The sequence below is a fragment of the Apostichopus japonicus genome, chromosome 3, assembly GCF_037975245.1.
Source record: "Apostichopus japonicus isolate 1M-3 chromosome 3, ASM3797524v1, whole genome shotgun sequence".
Classification (NCBI taxonomy): domain Eukaryota; kingdom Metazoa; phylum Echinodermata; class Holothuroidea; order Aspidochirotida; family Stichopodidae; genus Apostichopus; species Apostichopus japonicus.
The window spans coordinates 19,123,939-19,149,516 of NC_092563.1; the positions used below are offsets into that span (position 1 = coordinate 19,123,939).

The 25,578-nt window shown below is 36.5% G+C and overlaps 1 protein-coding gene across 1 annotated transcript in view; it reads left to right on the forward strand.

Annotated features, from left to right (window-relative positions):
* Nucleotides 1–311: 311 nt before the first annotated feature.
* LOC139965343 (GTP-binding protein GEM-like) overlaps nt 312–25,578 on the forward strand; it is a 36,218-nt gene continuing 10,951 nt past the window's right edge. Inside the window, exon 1 of the mRNA XM_071967592.1 lies at nt 312–1,366. Within this exon, the coding sequence (XP_071823693.1) occupies nt 838–1,366 (529 nt within the window). The 5' untranslated portion in view covers nt 312–837. The remainder of the gene's footprint in view (nt 1,367–25,578) is intronic.

The window sequence follows — 25,578 nt, forward strand, 5'->3', positions numbered from 1 at the left end:
AAAATCAATTTAAAAAAAAACTGTTATCATTATTTCAAATCTCCCTTTCTTCTGTATTCTCCTTCTGCCTGACTAGGTTACACTGAATACAAATAATAATGTGATTGTGTGTGTGTGTGTGTATGTGTGTGCTCATTTCATCATCTTCTACGTCTTCTTCGTTATGACAACACTTTCTCTTCCAGTCGAGAATACCCACTTTGTTCATTGCAAAATATCCCAACGTTTCATCTTCAGTAGATGGGCGTGTGTGTTGTGTTGTGTGTTTGGCTGACGTGATTTATCACCAATGATGATACATATTGCTCATTTCGAGCATGCTGTTGTTATCTATTTTCGTGCACCGAGTCATCTGTGATATAAAAAGGTACGACTTTACGAGCGGAGCTTCAAAGAGATTGAAAACAATCACAGCGAAACCAAGTCAGAATCATATTGGAATCGTTTTGTAGAAGCAAGTATGTTATCTACGATAGATAAGCTTCAACAAAACATTGGTTTTATAGGAACTCTGGGTTTTGGGCTTACATCAGATTTTATTTTTTAAGTGAAGAGAAACAGAAAAACCCGTGGATGTCGAATCGGGACTTGTGATTGCTCTCGTAATAATTCCGTGTGATATCAAATCTGGTGCGCAAGTTTGACCATTTTGTCAAGTTCGGGGGGAAACAGAGACACGGCGCGGTATTGGCAGAGAATATCAAGAGCGGAGAAATCGCACAAATGAACAACCATCGATAGCGGGCACAAACCGAAAAGGGGTCCTGCATTGCAAGAAGAAATCAACCAAACGTTTGTGAACCTGCAAGCAACTATTTGATTTATCTTTTTGTCCAAATGACGATCGAGCGGCTTTCCAACTTGGAGCTCGATCGACCAACTGCTATGTCTAGTTCCGAGACTATCGACAGCGACAAAGCGGAGACCTATGAACATTCACCTCTCCTCGCTAAGAAGACACCGCGTCCAGCACTAACGCCACCGTCGCAAAGAAATAGCCATTCCTCTAGCAGGTGGACCATATCGTCACTGGCGACTCACCAAGAAAATACGACAGAAATAGAGGTCTTAAAAGAATGCTCAAACCAATCGAACGAACAAATTCCATCTAGGGATTTACATTTACGTTTACAACCATCGGATAGCCCCTTGATACCTCTTCGACGCCATGCTCGATCAAGAAGTGCCAGTCTCCCATTCCTTATGCTGAGTAACCTACAGATTCAGAATCCAAGCAGACCAGCTCCTCTGTCTTCATTGAAAGTCGTTGTTCTTGGTGAGTCCGGTGTAGGTAAATCATCTGTAGTCCAGGAATTTTTATCGTGTGTGGATAGCGAATGGCCTGACAACGATAGTTTAATCACAGGTGAGAACATTTATCCTCCCCCCCCCCCCACCCATTTTTTTTCGGGTCAGCAGTGTTTGGAATCGTGTTGTATATAGTTTTAGTCATGTATGTACCACACATAACGAGAAACTTGACTACAAAAGATAAAAAACATGCATGAATATGATATACATTGAACCTAATGGTAAGATTAAATAATTAAACGTGACTGATAGATTCAAAAAGAAAAGGAAACTTGTAAATTTACTTATTTTGAAATTGTACTATCTTGCTGAATGCGATTTAAAGACATCATCAGCGCCTGCTTAATTTACGTTGGAGCCGTTAGACAATTCCTCTCTTCGACGGATCAAATAGCCAGAGGTCAATTGACGATTAACGTGCATCTTGTACTTGGTATATAGAGAGAGGAACGCCACTCCACGCATCCCACTTCCCACCGGCGCTGTCGAATTGCCCAATAAGTTTATTGTTCGAAAAAGGTTATTTTTTATAAACTATTGTAAAGCTTTTTATGTAACACAAGAAAGGCCCAGTTTCAGCAGGAAAATGGTCCTCTGGAGTACCATTTCCTTGGTTACTGTTGGATCCATTATTTTCTCCACGTGATCCGAAAATTGGGCCCTTGTAATATCTCAAAATCGGCTATTAATAAATCTCCTATATATATATACTGATAATAAATTGGGAAGTTGAGCTGGGGTGGGGGACGGGTTGGGGGTTGACGCCATATACAGACTGCAAGAAGCTACATTCAAAAGCTACATTGTTGATAGTTTGAACATATACACTTCTCGTAGCTTGAGGAAAGGTAAGAGACCAGCTTGTAGCGAGTCCTTACTTGTAAACTTTTATCCTAGCAAAGTTATCTCTGCTCGGCCTCGGCCTCGCGAAGTAAAGTTGTTCTCGTAGTTGTCTCTCGGAGTATTATGGGGGAATGTATTGAAGATACTAGTGCTCAATTAGGTATACTCTCACTCGCGTAAATAATATATATATATATATATATATATATATATATATATATATATATATATAAATGTATATATATGTATATATATATATATATATATATATATATATATGTATATATATATATATATATATATATATAATATGTAGAAAAGGAAAGCGGGAAACTGACTGAGAAATTTTAAACAATTAAGCACTAATAAGAAAAATTAATAAAGACCACATTTATGGAATAAACCACCTTAAGCTATACGTTTCTTGAAATGGAGACCAAAATGTAACTATTGATGATCCAAATCGTGAAGTTATATTATTGCACGTGACGTGCATTATATCTTCCCATTGTTCAGTTTATCGTTGAATAAATTCACCTCGTGATTATTCAACTACTTTATTCTAAACCTCTTTTGTGTAAAAAGTGTATAAGGGTCATATAAAATCGATTTAAAATGGAAACATTTTCAAACAATCCACTTATTCTATAAATTCAGACAATCTTATCTCAATTACCAGTATAAAAGAGTAATTACATACGTCACTGCAATATAATAGTTTCCAATGTGAATATCAGTGAAATGCGCATGCGTGTTACTACCACCAACATTACTCGGCGACTGTATCCATTAAGATCATAGTCTTTTAAGATTGACAAATGAGCTTCTATTCACATCACGACACCTTTATGTATAAGCTGAGGTAACAGGCTGTCGGTGTATTGAGTGTATTGATACATATACCTCATAGAAAATGAATGAGTATTTTATAAGTACGTATTAACAGGGAGATGTTCCTTCGTATAAACATTGAGTGGTGAATCGTCCATTTAGATTTATGATATACACAGGATAAAATTAGTTTTTGTTTAATAAGGGACTCGGCATTATGAATAAATTCTACCCACTTGCAAGTATTAAATGTTACGACGAGTAAAATTTGGTTGTCTGTATACGTACATATGATGTGAAATCAATCGCGTTAACAATTTGTAAATTTACGACCGACCACTGCAAAATATTTGGTGGTGTTTAAAGGCTTTTTTTAGGCATTTATTGTTAACGTTTAACCAGGGAGTTGTTATGGAACAACTCCCTGGTTTAACTGTTCACAGTCGCTCTATATACAGTATCTGACAACCACGATATCAATTGCATAAATTGAGTATCTAACAAGCTTTAACGCAAAATGTTTCTTCACTTCTTGAATGGTAAGCTGTAAGGTATATGCTTGTAAATGGATGACTGCATGGTGGAGCCTTCTTATCACGTCACACTTCTATACGTTGAATACTAATCAAGTTTCACGGTGATGAAAGACACATTCACCAAATCCATGCAAGGATAAAGTTCACTGTTGTATTGTAAGCAAAGATTATGTATATGCGTTAAGTTTATGAAAATTATACTTCTCACACATATACACAAAAGAATAAAAAAGGTTTAGCCAATAAACGCCAACACCTGCACGCGCATGGTTTCAACACCTGACATCTTACAGCGTGTGCGCATACACTTAATGATGAACAATCTAACTCGTGTGCGCATACACTTAATGATGAAAAATCTAACTCGATGAACAATCTAACACGGGCGCATTCGTTGGACTACGCCGATCTTTTCGTGAAACTGCTTCGCCATATTTATAAGATGGCGACCACACTACGGTTCTTCCGTAGTATACAGATAAGGAACCGTAACAGGAGGATAGAGCTCAACAGAAATCAGAAGTACGTCGTACTGCAGTTGAGTGGATACAGGGGGCAGTAACGGGCTTAGAAGTAATGCAACATGGCACCTGGAAGGGCCTGGGTTTTAACCCCGGAAGCCAAAGTATGAGGTGGATTTATCATTCAGGAGAAATCCAAAGTCTTTCCAACAGAAACGTTCTTCCAAAATGTTTTTTAAGTCCCCAAATGAGCCTTTGAAACTGTCAGATTGGTTAGCCAACCGACGCGAAGGCTAAGTGAAATAATCAATTCTGCATCTCCCACATGAATATGTGCGGCTTATAAGCGTCGTAAAACAACTGCCTTCCGGACCGATTACTTTTTAATGTCAGGGAAGTAGTGTGTCCAACAAGATTTATATAGGGATGTAGGAAAAGTATAGATGAAGAATCATACCGGAAAATCCCAATGTATTTGTTGTTAAGATATACTTTATCTGTTATTGCAGCGAAATGTTCATATAATACGGCAAATTAAAACACAGTGCGGAAATCAAGCAAGTATATCTCCAGGGCGTTGCGACGCGGGATTTCGGAATAAAAAACACAAAGACATGCTTTAACACACAAGAAAACGCGCACATACGGTACACACGCACATAGCCGAAGCGCACTGATCTCTCGTGATATGATGGCCACTATTAACATAAGACCGACCATTCATTCATTCATGGCCAAATGGAGAGATAGTATTCTACAGTGTGATCAACAATTGTCTAAACATTCACCCAACATATACTGTAAAAGTAATGTGTGTTGTTTTTCCCTTCAAATGTTATGAATCCGCATAAATAATAGTAAATAGAACGCAATCGTCGGACACCCCTGTCCCCATCCACCCTATGTGGCGTTTCAATCACCCAAGTCGTCCCCACGCCCATCTCATTCCTCTTAATGAATTTGGACAATTTGCACTTTAAATTTTGGCGGTACATCAAATACAGACCCATACTGATGCAGATGAAGTTGTAAACCGCCGGTACACGGATATCATCCTCTCTATACCTCGTGCCTTTATCTACTTCCTTCCCCCCCCCTCTCCTCCTCCTCTTTCCTCGCCTCCATCCCTTCCCTCTCCTACATCCCGATCCTCTCCTCCCCATCCTCTTCTCCTTCTCTGCTCCTTCCCATCACCCTTTACCGAATTCCTGATGACCTAAAACTGACACAATTCTACTCTCCATCGCAAACGATGCAAAGAACATATAGTCTACCAGGAATATGGTGGGTCCTCATTTCGCTGGACTTGACTAGAAATGTAATCCAGTAACTTTCTGTTTATATCAACTTGCCATCAATGTAAACGTAAGTAAATGAGAAATTCCACACAGTGATTAGTAAACAGATTCAGAAAGATCATATATCTCTTGTACTGTGATAGTGTTTTGTAATACAGAGGACTATCTTGCCGATTTCTCCTTACAGTTCATGTGAAAATGATAGTCAATCTTTGTGATTGACATCGGCAGCATTATGGGGCTGTTATTATCAATGGGACTGTTTACTGTAAACACACAATTTGAACATGCACGCACACACTAACCAAAACGAAAGATTTATTTTGTTACAGCTGAATAATATTGTCATGACAACAGCATGAACTGAGCGATACATATCAAACAACATGTGTTTGTATAGAACGCGGATGTAGCCAGTGAAATTGATTGTTGATGAGACATGAAATGACGGCTCATTTACAATCAAATTCAATGAATATTGAATCTCAATTCCTCTTTGAAATGTTGGATGGAGGATGATGTTACCTTCTGTAGATAAGATTACTTCTGTTTCACTCTCTGAAATATTTAAGTACCTCGAAATATCTGGTGTTGTATATAGGTAATGAGACGTTGTTCAACTAAATGGCAAGTTTAAGGATATCGATTTTTTTTTTTCTATCGAAACATGTCTAAATGATAGAAAGTGAAAAGCGGGAAACATGGAATCCGATTCTATTGTTACAGAACTTCCCCATCTGATCCCCCTCCGCTCCCCTCCCCTCCCTGCACCCCCCCCCCCAAATAATAAATGTTACGTATATGTTTTAGTATAAAACTGTCTGATTGGGTTGCTTGCTATCTTATGTACATAACATTTCTTACCTAGCAATCAACCATTATTAATTTCCTACCAATTTTTGAGTGTATGTGCGTGTATGTGCGAGTGTGTGTTCCAGAGTAATTTGTTCTTGTTTTATTGCCTTGATTATTTCTTTTTAATTCTTATTCTTATCATTAATTGCATTATTTAACAGTTGTATACCTTCATTGATCCTAGAGTGAGTTTGAAACCCCATTTTGAAGATCGATCTCTGTGAGTACTCTCTGCTGTCAGTAAGGGAGTCCAAAGTAGTTAAAAGCATATGTTAATATACAAAGTAAATGAACCCTGGGGGATGCGTATCTCCTAATATAACTATTTCGGTTGTTAAATAAATTCCTATCACTTTACACCGCCCCATCGAACCTGATATAATATCACAGCATATTATATACTAACAAGTGAACACACACACACACACGCATAAATTAAGTCTGTTCAAAGTATCTCTTTCGAGATCCGGCTTTAGGAATCACAAATGATTTCGAGTTGGTTAGCATCATGTTTGATCTCTAGAGTATGGCAAATATGTAACCAAAAACAGAACTAGTATTGTTCGATACAGGTGACTAACTCCTACAGTGGAACTACGACCTCCCTTACCGGTTTTGAACCTCTGGACATACAATCAGCGTCCATAGCCTAGTGGTTAGGGGTCCGAATACAAAGCGGGAGGCCCGGGGTCGACACCCGGTGGAGGCTGGAAGTTTTTTCACTGTTCTTGATTTTCCAACTCATTACGATTTCAATTGTATATATATATATATATATATATATATATATATATATATATATATATATATATATATATATATATATATATGAAAATCGTAAATTTATATATATATATATATATATATATATATATATATATATATATATGGTGTACATTTGGCAGTGCCACTGTTAATACTCCTAAGGTTACTATATGGGTATATATACTACATTATGATAATGTATCAAGGTTACTACCGTGTTGTTTCAGTGGGACTTTAATTGTAAACTGATGAGACGTTGGTATGTAATGAATCTTGTTCGGTCGTGTATACATCATTAAAATGACTGGAATTGTTCAAGAGAGCAGAATGTTCAGTCTGTTGATTGCTATAACCATTCATCCCATGTGTATCTTTGGTATTGGATCGTTCCGTCCTTCTGAATCTGTAGAATGTGGGTCTCTAGGGGAACCAGGGAAATCTTCTGAGGTCCCTATGGGGACAAAGGGGTCCTCTTGAGTTCAGGAACCATGGGGTCCGTAAATACAAATTGGCTCGTGACGACTTTACTGACTTGTTTATACGGCATGTGCTGCCAAGACAGGCAGAAGAACGAGTCTGTTCCATTTCCATTCTGGACAAAGAAAACAGACATCTCCTCCTGACCATATCCCCAGCCATGATATGGCTGGGGTTGGGGCTGGGGCTGGGCTGGGCTGGGCTAGGGCTTGGGCTGGGGCTGGGGCTGGGCACATTGGTGATTCCTTATATGTCATGGGGCTCCGTGCAAATGGCATCATCTCTAGGGGTCTGTGGATAGATATTTGGTTAAACATTTAATCACCTAGTTTCAATAATATGTCAATACATACCTTTACAGGGCTGTTTTGCTCTAGTGTGATCAGATGTAAATTAATTACATATTTATTAAAGTCAAGCAGAGTTAACAAATAACATGAGCTATAATGTAGCAAAAAAGTTTAGAACAAATTGTCGGACTGCTTTGGATCTGGGTGTCATTGTGGCCAGGATATTCACATAGGTTAATGATAAAACAGTATCATTATAGGAACTGGCGCAGATATCAAAATAATCACTGCAGGCGCGCGTATAATGCACAAACATGTGGCTAGCGCAAGGAAACACTAGTCCAGTCTATAAACCTTCACTTGGTCTCATTTATTTGGTAATTCTTAATCTTTCATTTTTGTTTATTCTTTAATCTTGATTGTTTCAGACGTATTATACCAGACAATACGTTTTTAGTACAGGAATTTCCGGTACGCTTGAGAAATGATCTAATTTTTCAAGAACATTAACTATATATTGTTTTGTCGAAAATACATTGTATGCCCTTATGGCATGTATGGTTTGTTATTTATCCTAGCCTCGAGTCAGTTTACACTTGGATGACCGTAAATGCTTATAGAAATCACTATTTTTGACAACTAGAAATAACACAATGCCTGTTATTTATATATGCTTATAGACTGTTAAATTAATCTTAACATTTTCCTTCTTAGCATCTTTATAAGTGTTTGAGTATATTTGTGTGTTTGAGACTTTTGCACGTTGGTGTTTTAAGTAGAGCGTTCATCCACGCACCACTAAATTAGAATTCTAGGTAACTGAACAGTAAACAGGTAAAATGTGACAAGCGAAATATTAGAACAAGCTCCAACACCTTGTCACTTATCTTATATTGATCTATATTGTGGTTAGTGTACTTCTTATTCTTAGAATTATTAAACTGTTACTAAAGGCTTTAGGCAAGAAGATATATTCGTTATTAAAGCCCTCCGAGGGTGGCGAATTGTCATCTTGAATGGAAAGTGAGAAGAATGTTTTTGTCTCGAAACAAATAGATCATTGTTATTCAAACTATAAATTTAAAGGGACATTCCGGTGGCAAAAAAAAGTAAATCCATTTCACATTGTTATTGGAAATTCTCGTCCTTTCCTTGATATATAGTTGAATGAATGTAACTTATTTGGGATGGCGAAATCCCCGCCGGCTAAAGAAGTGGGTCCCAGTCGGTGGTCTATGATTATGATTATGGCAGATAATCCTTAGGATAATCTTCTTGTTATTTTATATACCGAGTGTGAAAGATACATTTGGAAATGTTTGATTATAACTTTCAATCTTCAGATGTGTATACAACGTCATCAACATTACAACTTTTTTTGCAGAAATAGTATTTCTCGTCTGTGAATGATGAATGATTTTGAACTTGATTTTCACCTCTATTGCAAGTATAATATCATTCCCTTTGGCGTTGCCATATATATATATATATATATATATATATATATATATATATATATATATATATATATATATATATATATATATATATATATATATATATATATATATATATATATATATATATAAAGCTATACACCTTAGTATAGATAAGCTTTATTGAAACACAAAAAAACACCCAGGTGTTATGCCAAAGATGATTAGTATGCAACTTTCCAATCGGAAAACAAAATGGCCGGAAGATGTTATCAGCCTGACACCGATTGGGAGCGCTGCATGAGAAAGCTGGATCGAAAATCCGGTTGTTTTTGTAAACTCGGCTCAGTTTTAATTGACATTATATAGAGCGATACTAAAACATGAACATGTTGCCCTACGATGGTTATTTAATACAGATTGGGGCCTCATCTATTCACACAAAACCTGTCGATGATTTGCGGTTGTTCAATTACGCAGTAGTGTTATAAGTTAAAAACAAGTAAACGCGTTTACGTCACAATCTTTGTGATCTGATGTTTGTATCTAATAATCACGAATATGTTCAAAAACCGCTATCAATTTGTTTTGGATACGGACGTGACCGCGTAGTAACGTTCGCGATAAATAAATTTAATGGGTGACAACATAGGCACAAAATTAGTTCCGGTAATTTATAGTGTAGTCCTTACGAAAACAAAGAAATAACACTGATATTAATCAAGGTATTTCTTACCAAGTTTTTTTTTTTTTTTTTTTCTCGATGAATTACCCTTTTCAGATATCGTTCTCATCAATTAGAATGGCTGAACCTCTTATAGTCTAACATGAAGACCATTACGTCAGCTCTTCAGATGCGATATAAATCTTAGTTGGAAAACAAAGACTTTTATTACCTCAATGACATGTTAACAATGCATTAGAGATGTTTCACAAGATTAATATTGTTGAAAGTCATCTAATAAGGGGTGCTCATGTTGTTCAAGTCATGGTCCAGTATACTTCCAATTTCAAATGAAGCTACAAAAGGGGAAAAAACACGTTCGCCATAGAATTATTAGAATTAATAAAACAGTGTATTAACATTAACATTTAGGCCTCCACTACACTGGGGAATCGGCGTCATCATTATCGTCATCATATTAAACTTAAAGGAGCAATCCAGTGATTGGACATGTTTTAAGCTGAATATCTTGAATTAACGAATCATGAGCTATAGAAACATAACTTGGCACTTAAGGTTTCCTTCTCTCATTGACTATGATTAAATCAAGTAGACATCTGCCTCAGTCATACTTTAATAACCGATGACGTCATGATGTATGTTAAAGTGGCAAGTAAGTGACAGTTTCTTGAAATATTTATCTTCCTCTCCTAGTAAATATTTATTTTCATGATATTAACATTCCGTCCAACGACAACTGCAGGCTTTTGTTTATAAAGGGATGCGTCCGATCCCACTCTCATCCCACTACTCACCCCTCCCCACCCCTACCCTGCCCCACACACCCATCACCACATCCCCTGTTTCTCCGTGAATTGAACAAACCATGTGATGTAATTTTTATGTATACATAAAACCCTTCTATATATCTTGCTCTGTCTCTCTCTCTCTACCAACTTCGCCCAGATTAAACCTCATTTTAATGCTTATCCTTGAACATTGCAGCATATATGGCTAGCAGCTATCGTATGTAGAGTATGTTCTGTAACATTAATCCGTAACCCGTATTTCCCCTGCTCTCATCACGTTTGATTTAATTACAAATGACTAACAACAGTTCAGTATACATCCTGATTGATGATGGTATATTAAAGAAAGAGAATGCCATAGTTGAATTTGCATCCTAGCATGATTCCTGAAGCTGTATGATACCCCAATTCCCAATATCATTAACGCAGGACAATGCCATATTTGAGTTTGCATCCTAGCATGATTCCTGAAGCTGCATGATATCCTAATTCCTTATGTCATTAAAGCAGGACAATGCCATAGTTTAGTTAGTATGCGTCCTAGCATGATCCCTAAAGCTGTATGATACCCCAATTCCTTATGTCATTAAAGCAGGACAATGCCATAGTTTAGTATGCATCCTAGCATAATTCCTGAAGCTGTATGATACCCCAATTCCTTATGTCATTAAAGCAGGACAATGTCATAGTTGAATATGCATCGTAGCACGTATCTTGAAGCTGAACGAGCACCCTGGTTCATGCTTATAAGTTCGCGTGTAGCATAGCGATCATTAACCATTCGGTTGGAAGAATGTGCTGTCGTAAGGATACAATTTAAGAATTACAACTTCGAACCACGGGATAGAGGATGCATCCATATCCCGCGTCTGGTTTTTATTTGAACATAGAAGCAATATATTGCAGGTCATGTATCGTTCAATGATTGCTGACAGTCATCTTAAATGAGTCCCTCAGTCAGTTCAAAACAATCACAAGGAAAAGAAAACGGTTGGAACCTTATCCACGTGTAGTGTGTAATTAGTCAACTTCACGCTGCGCAATTGATCTATTTAATACATTTCCATACGGCTTGCCATGATATTTATAGACATGCATGTTGAGGAATAACACCAAGGAAGAAATGAACAGGATACTTATAAGGACTTACCTATGTCAGTTACTCTCTGCGTGAAATTAAATTCCTCAGTCAGTATTCAGCTGTTTGAAAAAAATATCGAGATGTCTGGATCCTGGATGGGTTTTTATTTCTGTTTTTGTTTCTTACTTGTTGCTTAGTTAGACATTTGTAGATATCTCAGGGCCAAATGATGCAATCGTCTCCATCTTTTTCCCTTCATTTGTATTCCAATTTTCTGTTCGTAAACAACCTTACCTTTCTTTCTTGAGCTATAAAATTTTGAAAATAATGATTTGAGGGTGGGGTGGAGGTGGGGGAGGTACACGTGCCCCGTGCCCCCGTGGCTACGTGCCTGGGGGGGGATTTCATAAGTAATTCTAGATGCAAGGCCATACATTCGTGTATATCTAAACCAGTTAGCTGCTGTGCGGCAACCTATTCTTGGCTGCAGTTACACGTTTTGGAGACGAAGATCAAAATTTGACTCACTTGTCATTGGTGTTGTTGATATTCATAGGCGTAGGAGTCCAATTTTTTTTTTTTTTTAGGGGGGGGGGGGGGGGCTACGGTAACGACTTGCTCGAAAAATATAACCAAATTTTTTCGCGCATTCAAGATGTTAATGTGCATATCATATAGGCATGCATTGGTTATTACATCACATGCCAATAACATACAATCATTTCACGTGTTATTTACCTTCCGTATTGGTTATAATTATTGGGAAAGTCGTTACAATAATAATAATAATAATATAAGTTTAACCATTGAAAAACACATTGCAAATTATTTTTCTTTCAGTAGGTGCCCGAACAATTCTCAGCTTATTGCCCGAATTTTCACCAAAAGTAATTGGTTGGGGGCTGCAGCCCCTCCCCCCCCCCCGTCCTCCCAGCCCCCGCCTCCTACGCATATGTTGATATTAACTTCAATTAGCATGTCATTGTTTGTAAGAAAAATATGAAAAGCTACCAGTTACTCCAGTATCTTCCATATTCATTTCTCTTTTGCTGGTGTTCTCAAGTAAACTAGAATAGTATACTTGTCTGTTAATCCTGCTGACAACCTCACCAGAGATTACCCAAGGGATCAGTTATTAGTTGCCTGGAGTATTAAACAGAAGTTGCCTCTTATTACGGACCTTGTATAAGTACAAGTAAGTTTATTGTAACGGTTATAATGAGAAAGTTAAACGTAACCGTGTGTGTCGCTGTACGCATTGTAAGTCATTGACCAGATGTATTCGACAATCATGATACGATGACCCATCAAATCAGTTTTTATCATCATTGTAATCCTCTAAAAGCCAATATAGGGACTCGGCATTTTAGTGTGTATTAAGGTAGCGAGCAAAATCTTCTTAGCTTATACATTACACCAAAAACTGCCCGACTGATATTAAAACAAGATTTCCTTTTTTTTTATTAACAAAACTTAGTGACCACATGTGTATGATAAAACCTGCTCTTATTACATCGCCTCAGATTATTTTTTCCCCTTGACTATAGCGTGTTGTAAAAGTATACCGTGTTTATTACAGGTCAAGCCACAAACCAGCTTGTGATTATATTAACACGTCTCTCACCCTTATTCTCAGGAATATTTGCAGTTGTGATTATATGTCTTATGCCGTTTACTGGCATTGTATATGCAAGCCTCCCGTGCACTTTACTCAGAGAAACCCTGGGAATATGGTTGAGCAATCATAAATTCAAGTGTTTTGTTTATTCTCTTGTCTGGGTTTTTTAATGTTTATTCTCATTTTATACATGTTGTTTTTTGTGTGTCGCCTTGAAACGATCCAGCGACAGTTGAAATTAACGAGGACATTATTATTATTCTCCTTGGAGGCAATTGCTGTCAACCTACACAAAGAAAGAAAAAAAGCAGCTTGACTGTTAAGGCGTGGATTCTAACAATATTTCACAGTCCATATTAATGCACGACCTTGCATGAATGTGCAGTTTTAAAATTAAAAGAGATCTTATCGTTCTTTGGTATTTATCCATAGTTTATAACCAAATTGGTTATCAAAACTCAAACGTTTTCTTTCTTTCTTTCGGCCTTATTTTTTCGTCATCTCAATCATTTTCAAGATATAAAATTTAATGAAAAATTGTTATAAAACTGGCAATGTCTTAGCAATATTAAGGCAGAGCGTAAAGGGATAACATATATTGCTTAATTCACGGAAGAAAGAAGGTTGCCTTCTTCTAATCAGTGGATGAAAATTGGGAGCGAAATGAGAAACTAAGTTTTGCTTCAAAAATTCTTAGGGCGGAAAACGAAATTGTTATTGCCTATATATACCGGTAACTATTGTCCATTGAGTGCAAACAATTTATTCGCGACGCGCGTGCGGTGGTGTGTGTTCATATTACTTGTGTGTTTGACAGGCTGCTCAAATTGTGATCATTATTAGGTTAATTCCAAATTCATGAGAAGGGTAATTTTTCCACAGTCATGAAAACTGGGATTCAGTGGCGGCGGAACCGGGGGGCTTGGGGGGGGGGGGGCTCAGCCCCCCCAATGAAAAAGTTGAGGGGGCAAATGCATGATAAGCCCCCCCAATATTTACCAAGGCTCCGAAACGTGCATCTGCCCATTTTTCAATGCATACTTGTCAATCTGTCCGATTCACACGTATACTATATAGGTGTAATAATTTTAGTAATTGCTGGGGGACCCTCGGCCCGTCCCCTGGCTATAGACCACATTGTCACCCCAACCGCGTCTTCACGCCCCGTGAAAAGTGGAAGCGGTGAGTGTGAGTACCAGTAAGCGTAACACAACTTCGTCTTAGGCCAATGACTTGCCTCATTTCAGCCAGTTCTCCAACATCCCCTTACTTAGTGGCGGAGCGTCCATATATACAGTCAGGGGCGGAGCGTCCCCCCCCCCCCCTGACAGATTCAAATGGACTGCTGGCGCCCTTTTCAGCTTTTCACTATACTTTTTACTTATTCGCGATTATTGACTATTTTATTGCGCTCTCATATACCTATTGACATTTGTCATATTCTGTTGGTGTAATTTTCCGACAAAATGGCGACGACACCTATTTATTCTCCGTTTATCTGCAAATTAGCAAGGCCCGGAAAGGGTCATTTCCTGCAATCTAGGGAGTATCTTTACTCAAAATTTTTCTGTACGCTCCGCGCCAATGGCGCTCCGCTTAGATAGTGTCGAAAGCACCCCTACAGACCATTCTTGCCCCCCCCCCGACCAATACCCCTAGCTCCGCCACTGCCATTACTACACTCAAAAACGTCTTTGCGAGTACACTACGAGTATAATAGCTACACCATCGAATATACAAATTACAATGTTTTTACAGACTTTTACGTGCAATCTGAGAAATTGCAGACTTGAGACCCATATTTTAGGGCTAGGTATTCGCAGCATAAAACACACGGGAAGTGCTGTTTCCGGCCATCTGGGGGTTTGAAATAACCCAAAATTTTCTTGTACGCTCCGCGCCAACCGATGGTGGCGCTCCGCTTAGGTAGTCTCCGCACATTAGCCCCCCCCAATAATTTTTCCGTTCCGCTGCGCCTGCTGGGATTCCAGCCTATTAAAGAGTTGTGAATATAGGCAAATATCTTTCTACAAAAGGGTGATTTTGAGCTAAACATGTCCATTTCAAAAAAGATTGCTCGGTGTTAAAGCCAGTATAAAAGTAGCAATTAAACAGGTCAAGTGAATATAAGAGCTAGGCCGCTATAACGTAAATCTGGATTAGTTGCGTGGGTTGTATGTTGTAACTTACAATCGTTTTGCTATAAACAATGTAATTCGTCTCGCTAAGGGTCATAACATGTTTGTCTTGTAAGTTAAGTAAACCGATATTTCACTTTATGAAGCATAGCCTATATAACACCAATGTGGTATCCGTATAACACATGAATAAATCCAGCGGTCGTGTTTAATAATGTGCATTCTAGAACGCAATATAGCCCTATATATTGTCAGTTCAAGTCATTTTGACGTATGCCTTAATGTTGGACACTGTAAATCGATCGCAGTGGGTGGAAGTCATTGACCGCAAGCCTTGCATGCATGTGGAACTATATATGAGGCTCACAGTAGTTACCATGCGAGTCTTGAAAGAAGCCAATAATTCCTCGATATCTTGACAATACGTGAAGGAGTCGTGTCAAGGATTTCGGTTGCTATGTAAAGTATCATTGACATACATATCTCTTTACAATATAATGATAAAATGTCCTAGATTTATATATTGTATAACTCTGTACTTTTGAAACATCAGAGTGTGGTACAAATAAATGCCAGATTAAGATGAAAACTTTCTATAAAGATTTCGATCTTTTTTAATTTTATATTTCTAAAAGTAGGCTATATAACGTTTTAAGTCTCGTCTGCATAATAAGGCCGCTTGAAACAATGTAGTTCTACTTAACTATATAATTGGCATTGTGTGCCATTACAAATATCGTTTTGAAGGTAAACCTCAACCAAACATAATATCATAATGCCGGTTTCTTTTATAAAAAATCGTTATACAGAAGCAGACAAGTTTGATTTAAAAAAAAGTGAAATTAAATATAATTTAAATTCTATCAAGTGAATATCGGCTGACTAATTTAGCATGCAGAAAGTAAACTTTATTGTAATGCTAACTATTGAAGTAACAATGCCATTCATCGAAGAAGCAACCTTCTAATTCAAGAAGCTAATTGCGTCTCATTATACTAAAAATGTTAAATATCATATCCAGCCATGTATATGCACTAAAAAGGTATTTAACTATAATATAGTGTTCCGTAGAAATGTTATATAATTATAATCATTAAAATAGAAAACTGGTAATTATCCCTTCTAATCAAGGTCAGTAACAATCACATTTGCCGCTGCAAAATATATATACATATACAAAGCCTATAAATACATTTGTGTTTTATAGAGTTTTTGGATCATTTGTAAAATACACTTAGCTATTGATGTTGTCTTCGTGTGCGTTTGTGTACGTTTGTGTGTGTTAGGAATGACGATTTATATATATATATATTATTTTTTGAGGTTTAAAGCAATGATGCTACAAAGTAATTATCAATTTAGTTTGTATTTAAATGAGAATGATATTAAACCATCAACTTATATGAAAAAAGGCATTTTTTTTTAAATTATAAACAATAACCTAAATATCTTGAGAAGACATCACTACTTCAGCAGGATGATGTCAAGTTGGGTCGGCCATTTTGTAAATATATAATAATGCCACTATATGAGATGAAATCTGTAACTTTCCTTTGCTTTCTCTTGTCAGTTTTTCAAGGTGATTGTAAAAACAAAGTATCCTGTAGAGGAATTGTAGTCGTTTTTTATTCATATTCATTACTTATTATCTCATTAGCCAAGTCTTTAAGTGACAGAATAGGGTAAAAGAGGGTGCCTCTGTTTGATCAATTGAGTAAGACTGGTTTCAATTCGCAAACTTAACGACCAGCATGCACTCAAAAAGTGTTTTTTTGTTTGTTTTAAGTTACGCTACAAAATGGGTTAATCAGTGAGTTGATATCTCAAGACTCAAGTGTATATGATAAGAGTTAAACGATTTGTATTCACTTAATGTAATCTAACTCAGAGAGACGAGAGGTACTCATGCAGTCAAGGCAGGCCTATTACACTTGAATATATACGTAACCTTACCTAGTAGCTAAAAGGATGAAATAAAACACACGGACGCACACACAAACACACAAAATATAATAATAACAAAACCACTATTTTTATGACCTTGAAGAGCAATTACGACATTAAAAACCTTGTGACAAAAAATGATATAAAATGGAGATTGTTCCATTTTAATTAATTTAAAAACCATCGGCTGATGGGTATCTTGACTATAACCTCACCCACGCATATTGTCTCAAGGTTGTACAGTATACAGAAGTAATGTATAACACAGGTAAGAAGGAATATAACATTAGAGGTCACGTGATACAACCACGATGAATATACGCCTTATACCTATGCAAACCTTCGTCAAAGCCACACTATTACGCACTTTTATGCAATTCGCCCACCCTAACCACCCGCCCCCCCCCCTTCAAAAGGGAGAAGGAAATTACAGTTAATGTGTATATGCATGGTTGGGCTTTTTTTTTACAGAGGGAGTGAGAATACTCAAAAGAGAAGCGGAGACTTCTCTGCGTAGGAAGATCGTATGAGAGATTAAGCACAATACATGTCCAGTTACGCTATTGAAGGTCTCTTGGACGACATTTTGTTTCCATTATATTGTTCCATTCCATTCCATGGGTCGTTCCCTTTCATTAAGTTTAAGAAGTAATTCTCAGAAGGAGCCAAATAGCTTATTAAGCAATCTTTAATGTTACCGACTATATAGACAATGACTCATCAACTTCTCTTGTTGATGAGATTTTGTGTAATTGTATATATTTGGTATTAATCATCTATTATTACGAATCAAATTAACGATAGTTTTCATATACTTCCGGTGACATATAAATAATTGCATAAGACAGTAAGGGAGATCTTTTCCACCGTCAATAATTAAAAAAAAAAAATTATGAGCATTAAAGCGTGTCGTCTATATCGGTTGTGCCATGCAGAAACGTGATCTCGTTGTCAAAGTTTAATTAGCCGCTTTCTTTCTTTTTTTCTTAGTCTCGTCAAATGAGTTTCCAGTCGCACGTATTATGTAAGACGCTCATTACGTCTCGTTTTCCTTATAGAGGCTATACTACATCTTAATTACCATTGAAAGCAGATAGAAATCATCTCTCGTATAACTTCGGTTACGTCATTATGAATGCAGGACACTCTATGTCACTGTAAAGATATATTCAGCATCGTCTTTCACAGTAGATTCAAAATGTATCATTTGAATAAAAAAAACAGTGGAGTCGTGATGTAGTGTTAAGACTTTTAGTGTAGACTCACTTATCGCTTTGTATATATATATATTTATATATTTATATATATACATATATATATAAATATATATATATATATATATATATATATATATATATATATATATATATATATATATATATATATATATATATAAACAAAGCGATTGGCATTGGCAATTTGAAGGCGTTGGCATTGGCAATTTTTGGGGGGAATCATAGTGAGCAGACATGATAGACCCTGAAAAAATCTAAATATTCCTCCCTCTCATTGCATGTGCGTCTTGCTTCCTTGAATACTAAGTCCTTGCTTCTACTTGGATATTAAAGTTATCAGCAGTCTACTGAGCAACCTTGCCATTTCTGTCACGGTAACTTCTGACATGTATCTTAGTATGTAATGTATTTCGATAGCACTCGAGATGCACGGATATGCAGATTTATTTATACGATATCTCTGTCTATTAACTTAATTCCGATTTTTCAAGTTGCCGTCAAAGTCATGGCATGAATTCCTCTAGAGATTTCTTCAATTCGTCCGTTTAGATGGATATATAACTATAACACTGAGCAATATATTTATAAACAAAATATGTATGAAATTGTAGACCGATTGTTTTATTCAAAACAGTATCATCATGTACAGAAAGAGCATTCTAGTTAACATATTTTCACGTTAGAATATATAGGCTCATTTAATCAGAAATCTGTTGTTTAACCAGCCTTACATATCGTGCGAGTAATTTGAGGTTTAGTTCCTGTACCTAAATTCAGAAAATTCCCGGATTTGATCGAATGCAAATTTGGTACCAATTTTACAGATAAGCACTGGCTTTGATACATTGTTGTACCAACTACAAAAAAAAGGCGACAATTTTATTCTGACATATCCTCCGGCATGAAAAAGAAGCAAATCTAGAGTAACTCTGTTGACAGTTGGCTACGGTAATTATTCGGCTTGGAAGTATTACCCTCCGCCGCTGATTTCAGCAATTACAAATCAAGACAGTGTTGAGGCATAATCCTTCCCGTGCACGGTGAACAACTTTGCATAATAATAGCAGTTACCCGAACTAGATTCGGAGGGTAAGCCACTCAAATATTTTGCCAGTGCACGGTATTACATAATCTGTATGGGTATAAATATATATATATATATATATATATATATATATATATATATATATATATATATATATATATATATATATATATATATATATATGTATATATATGTATATATATATATATATATATATATATATATATATATATATATATATATATATATATATATAGATATATAGATATCAGGCGCGTATCCAGGATTTTCTAACCCGGGGGGCGCGAATTACTATCTAAGCGGAGCGCCACCATCGGTTGGCGCGGAGCGTACAAGAAAATTTCTGGTTTTGATACCCCCCAGATCACCGGAAATGGCACTTCTCGGGCTTGAAAATGAGCAACCAGATGTACACTTTTGCCTGAGAACCAAGTATTTCCCAAAAGTTTTTTCCAGCCATAACCTTTTTCAAGATTGTCACCAGTCACACATCATGTTCGACCTCATTGCATGTCCTATGGATCATTGCTTTTGTAGGTTATTCTACGTCACGGCCCACAATATCCGAAAGCCCCACTTTTCAAGGTTTTAAGCCCATTACTTGTTGAGAATTTGAAAATTCACTTTTCTCGTGAATAAAATCACTTCAAAACATACCCATAATGTTGCACAAAATTCAATCTATAGACAACCAATATAGAAAAACCTCCTTGAACCCCTAACAGACAGGTCAAAATTGAACGAGTAGAGGAAAGTATGATGAAGAATGTTGGTGAGGAAATTTTCGAAAATTCCGACACAGTTAATTTATTGGTGTAGAAATATTGCAACCTCTTATAATGGCTTTTACAAAACTTGGTTGAAGGAACAGAAAAATAGCAGATATTTCCGATATCAGGTATATCGAAACCGAACACTTCACTCATAGGCGTAGGTCCCGTAGGAGGCGGGGGCTGCAGCCCCCCCCCCCCCAATTGTTTTCCCAATTTTTTTCGGGCACCTACTGAAAGAAAAATAAATAGCAATGAATAGCTTAAAATTATCTCCTTGGTAATTTAAATAAAGTTGTAAGCTTGGCCGACATTATTACTGTAAAAGAGAGTTTTGACATAAATGGATCTGTATGCTTTTTCTCCATCTACATAAGACATTTGGTTGTTTACATTAGCATCCGGCGGTATACTGTGCAACTTTCACGGACCGTGCGGTACACGATGCCATACAATGTAATGACCGATCTTGCCTATATGATATTGGCATCGACATGTTGAATGGAAATTTTGGCTTTTTTTTCGGGCAAGTCATTACAGCCCCCAAATCCAATCTGGCTCCTACGCCTTTGACTACACACATTGACAGTTTTTGAGGCTGTTCATCGTGGAACATGCATTTCAATGCTCATTGATATGATGTTATATCTGCTCTTTGCTTTACAAATTCGAACAGGCGTGTAGCGAGTAATTGCCAAGGGAGGGCGAAGCCTGTAGGCAAACTATCTAAGCGAAGCGCCACCATGAGTTGGCGCGAAGCGTACAAGAAAAATTTTGGCCGAAAATGCCTCCCAGATCGCTGGAAATGACACTTCCCAATGACACTTGTAAGTTGCATCTAAGCATTGTCTATTTTGAAATTACTAGCGATTATTACTTTATGTCATAAAGAAAATTTGCTCGGGGGGGGGGCGGTCGCCCCCTTCCCGAAATGCGTTATGTTCCCCGACGACTCGGTCGAGTTCAAGTACATTAGTGAGAGAGGAAAAACGGAAACGTCAAAAATGGAGTTGTCGGGGTAAGGGGTAGGGTGAGGCGCACACCCCCTCCGTAATCCTTGATCTGTCACTGGCTACCCTGTGTATATAAAAGGGATCTTTCTCTTCCCGAGGTCTTGGCTATCTTCTACTCCCTCCTTTTCTCCTTTTTCTCTCTTTTTTCTTTTTCTTTTCCCTTCCTTCCTCTCCTCCTTTTCTTTTTTCCCCTCCTTTTCCCTTTTTTCTTCTCTTTTTTTTTCTCTCCTCTTTTCCTTACCCGGGGGGCGCGCGCCCCCAACGCCCCCCCTGGATACGCACCTGGATATATATATAGATAGATAGATAGATATATATATATATATATATATATATATATATATATATATATATATATATATATATATATATATATATATATATATATCAATTGGTGTCACGCGTGACCAATAGAGGTTCGAAGATGTGATCCTTTGTCTATTGAGAACTTTTTCTATCCATTATGTCTTCTTCTAACTTTACTTCGTCTTATAAAGTCTGCAGGTACCCATTTCATTCCCCATTGCATACTCTCGATACCATTTTATGTTGTGCAGAGTAAGTTGTCGTTTCAAGCAATTTGTCGTTAAATTTACTTTAGTTTTGAGGGGCCTATTCACTGGTCGTTTATACTGCGATGCATATATCAAAAGGCTTCAACGCATTTGATCTGTGTCATTCTATATAGTATTTCGTATGACTGAGCAAAGTTAGTATAGTTTTTTTTTACAATCAACATGTCTGGGCAGATTTTCTTCTTGCGAGAGTTCCTTTATATGACTTTCTTCGATTTTGAAAGTAGGTCAATTGATTCCCGTGGGGTCAAACTGAAAATTGACTGATTCAGGTTGGTCTATCTCTTCGAAGAGGTCAAAATGAAGAGTTTTAATGAGTAGGCTATACTCTATCAGCAATGTACCTATATAACCTACCGAGAGACAAACAGAACGCTCACTGTAAAGCGCTGAATAGAATGAATTATTACAGACAAATAATGCCAATCTGAAGTCTTTTATTTTAGTTTCTTCATGAAGAATAGACTCAAGATTCTTATTGGAAATAAAAAATTACGATAAAATCCACGCAGGAGGTTCGATAGTTTCGGTACAACACGATGTTAACAGAGGGCAGCAAGCATGTTTCGTCATGTACCAGAAGCTTCCGCCTCCCATCTTTCAACTCTTACAACATTTGTCCCACCTCCCCCCCCCCCACCACCACAGGGAGTGCTGTGTGCTTCCGTGCTATATCCTGTACTTACATTATTTGCAAATTTTCAACAATGGGGCACATGTAAGAAACAAAAGTTCCATTTTTGTTACTTAAATAAAGGCGTTATTATAGCTATAAAAATCGAAATTGGTAGCTTGAAAAAAAAAACCTATAGGTCACATTTCTTTTTGGAAAATTGGAAATTTACATGGTTTGCATAAAGAAGTTTTCCCCCCTGAAGAGGTTTAGTTTATATTCTGAGATTCCTCTCTTGATACTTGGAAAATTCAAGTTTCATCTTGCTATACACGTCCATATAGCATAAATAAACATTCATTTCTTTAATAGATTTAAAGAAAATATATATTCTGAGTTCCCTTGGAAATGTGTTTACTTCGAATGGTTGAATCTTAGGCGAAGTACGTCTGTAATCTTATTTAGGTAGGTTTCTCAGAATTAATCGCGTTACAATGTGACCTCCGTATATTTTATGCTTATCACGTTATATTTCCAAACACTAATTCCTGACGACATTGGTCCGGTCACCTAAGAGCAACCGGGAAACTACAATGGCAGGTTAACTATACAGTTACACGATTTCACAGCTCCAGGTGAAATATTTCACAGCAGAAAACATTTCATAGCATGAGTGGGAGTCAATGGCCTATTATGAAAACCTGAGACTTAAATACAAATTTTTTTTTTTTGGTCGTATTTTCCTCAATTTTGTTTTCATTCCCTTTTCCTTTTGGTCTTTATAAAAGAGAGATATTTTGGGCTCCAAAGTCCAATAAAAAAGAGCGTTATTGATGACAAGCTGCAGGAAAATTAATTGGGTTTGTGCCCATACGCTCATGGATATGTGATTTTCATTAAACCTAACATAAGCCCCATTGAATAAAATTCGCATTGCGAATGAAAATAGCTAATAGAATCTCTCTAGTAAATTTTTATTAGGGGCCCAATTTAATTATTTAAGACTTTTTAGACAGCTGTAGTGACTAATAATTAACTGGGGTGTTATCTTTCTTTTTATTGAATGTTTGTGAAGATCTCTAGTGCATGATAGAATTACGTCACTAAACGTTAATGTGATGTGTTATATCTTTTGTTGTTGTTAGTTTGTTTTGGTTTGGTTTATTTCTTTCATATTGCAATAACAAACAGCGTAACAACATAAATGTTTCTCCAGTATATAATAAAAAGACGTAATGTATAAAACTATATATATATATATATATAACTATATATATAACTAATATAACTATATAACTATATAAATATATATATATATATATATATATATATATAAATACATAAATATAGAATTATAACTACATTGATATATATATATATGTTTATATATGTATGTATGTATGTATGTATGTATGTATATATATATATATATATATATATTTATATATATATATATCTATATATATATATTTATATAGTAATATATTTATATTAGTAATATATATATATAGTTATATATATATATATATAGTTATATATAGTTATATACATATCTAGTAATATATATATATATGCAGATATATATATGGTATATATATATACACGTTTATTATCCTATGTCATCCTTTAAGGTTACCCTCAACCAACAACCTTTTACCTTTTATTTTACTCTCACGAAACATAGTTCATTCAAAATTAATCCACCCACGATGTACTGCTAACAGATACAAGTTAAAATGACCAAATAGAATCTGGCTTCATTTATAGAGGCAAAGGGAATCTCTTCATTTCCTGCATCCTTTTACTCCCAGGGTCTTTCCTCTCTAGCTCTCTCTCTCTGTCTCTCTTGCTTCCTCTTCCAACACTAGGCCATCGATCAATTTATCTTGTCACATATGGATATTGTTCTTAGCTTCATACCTACGGCATGGATTATTTAACGCTGGACAAAAGCTTTCCCCTGTTTTATTGATCCATGCTCCCACGCAAAGCTTCTGCCTCATAATTAGGACGTTTTTATTTAATTACTAGAGAGACAGGACCGAGTCTTTGAAACAATTTTTGCTTTATACGCATTCTACCCTTCTATAAGGGTATCCTGGACATTTCCAATCCCGAATCGAGTGGGTGAATAAACAAACTGACCAGCTTTGTATCAAATAATAAAACCACGGGAGATTATTAAAATTAGTTTATAGATTTTTATTAATTACTTTCTTTTTGGACCTTTTAACCTTTTAAAGTAAATATTGTTTCTATTCGATCGAAATTATTCATGATTGTTTTTTAACTTAAAGAGGTGGCTGGCTTATAATTGTGTTTCAATATGACAATCTTTCAAATACTTATATTCAGTGCTCCGCAATATAAGTGAGTCCATATTGCAGATCTTATTAATCTTAACCTGTAACAGTGTAGATGAGTTCTAACCGGGCCTTTTCTTCAACAACACGTTTCGCTAGATCACGTCTTGAGTGACCTGTGGTGAGTCCTGGATTTGTACTATATACGAGTACAAAGGTATCAGTAGGAGTACAAGTGGAAATCCTCCTTGGTATGAATACGTGTTCCATAGTACAATGCTCTATAAGCACGAGTACGAGTAACATTTATACTATCCAGTACTGGTATGAAAACGTGTTCCATAGTACAATGCTCTATAAGTACGAGTACGAGTAACATTTACTATCCAGTACTGGTATGAATACGTGTTCCATAGTACAATGTTCTATAAGTGCGAGTACGAGTAATATTTACTATCCAGTACTGGTATGAATACGTGTTCTATAGTACAATGCTCTATATTTCTATATCAGTGTTAGCTGTACACATTCAAGTCTAAAGGGCCAACCCTGCCTCTGTGCGTTTTAAATATAAATTACTAACAGTAAATGCATTTCTTCTTATTTAAATATACGGCTATGCTCATCTCGCGTGATATGAACGACC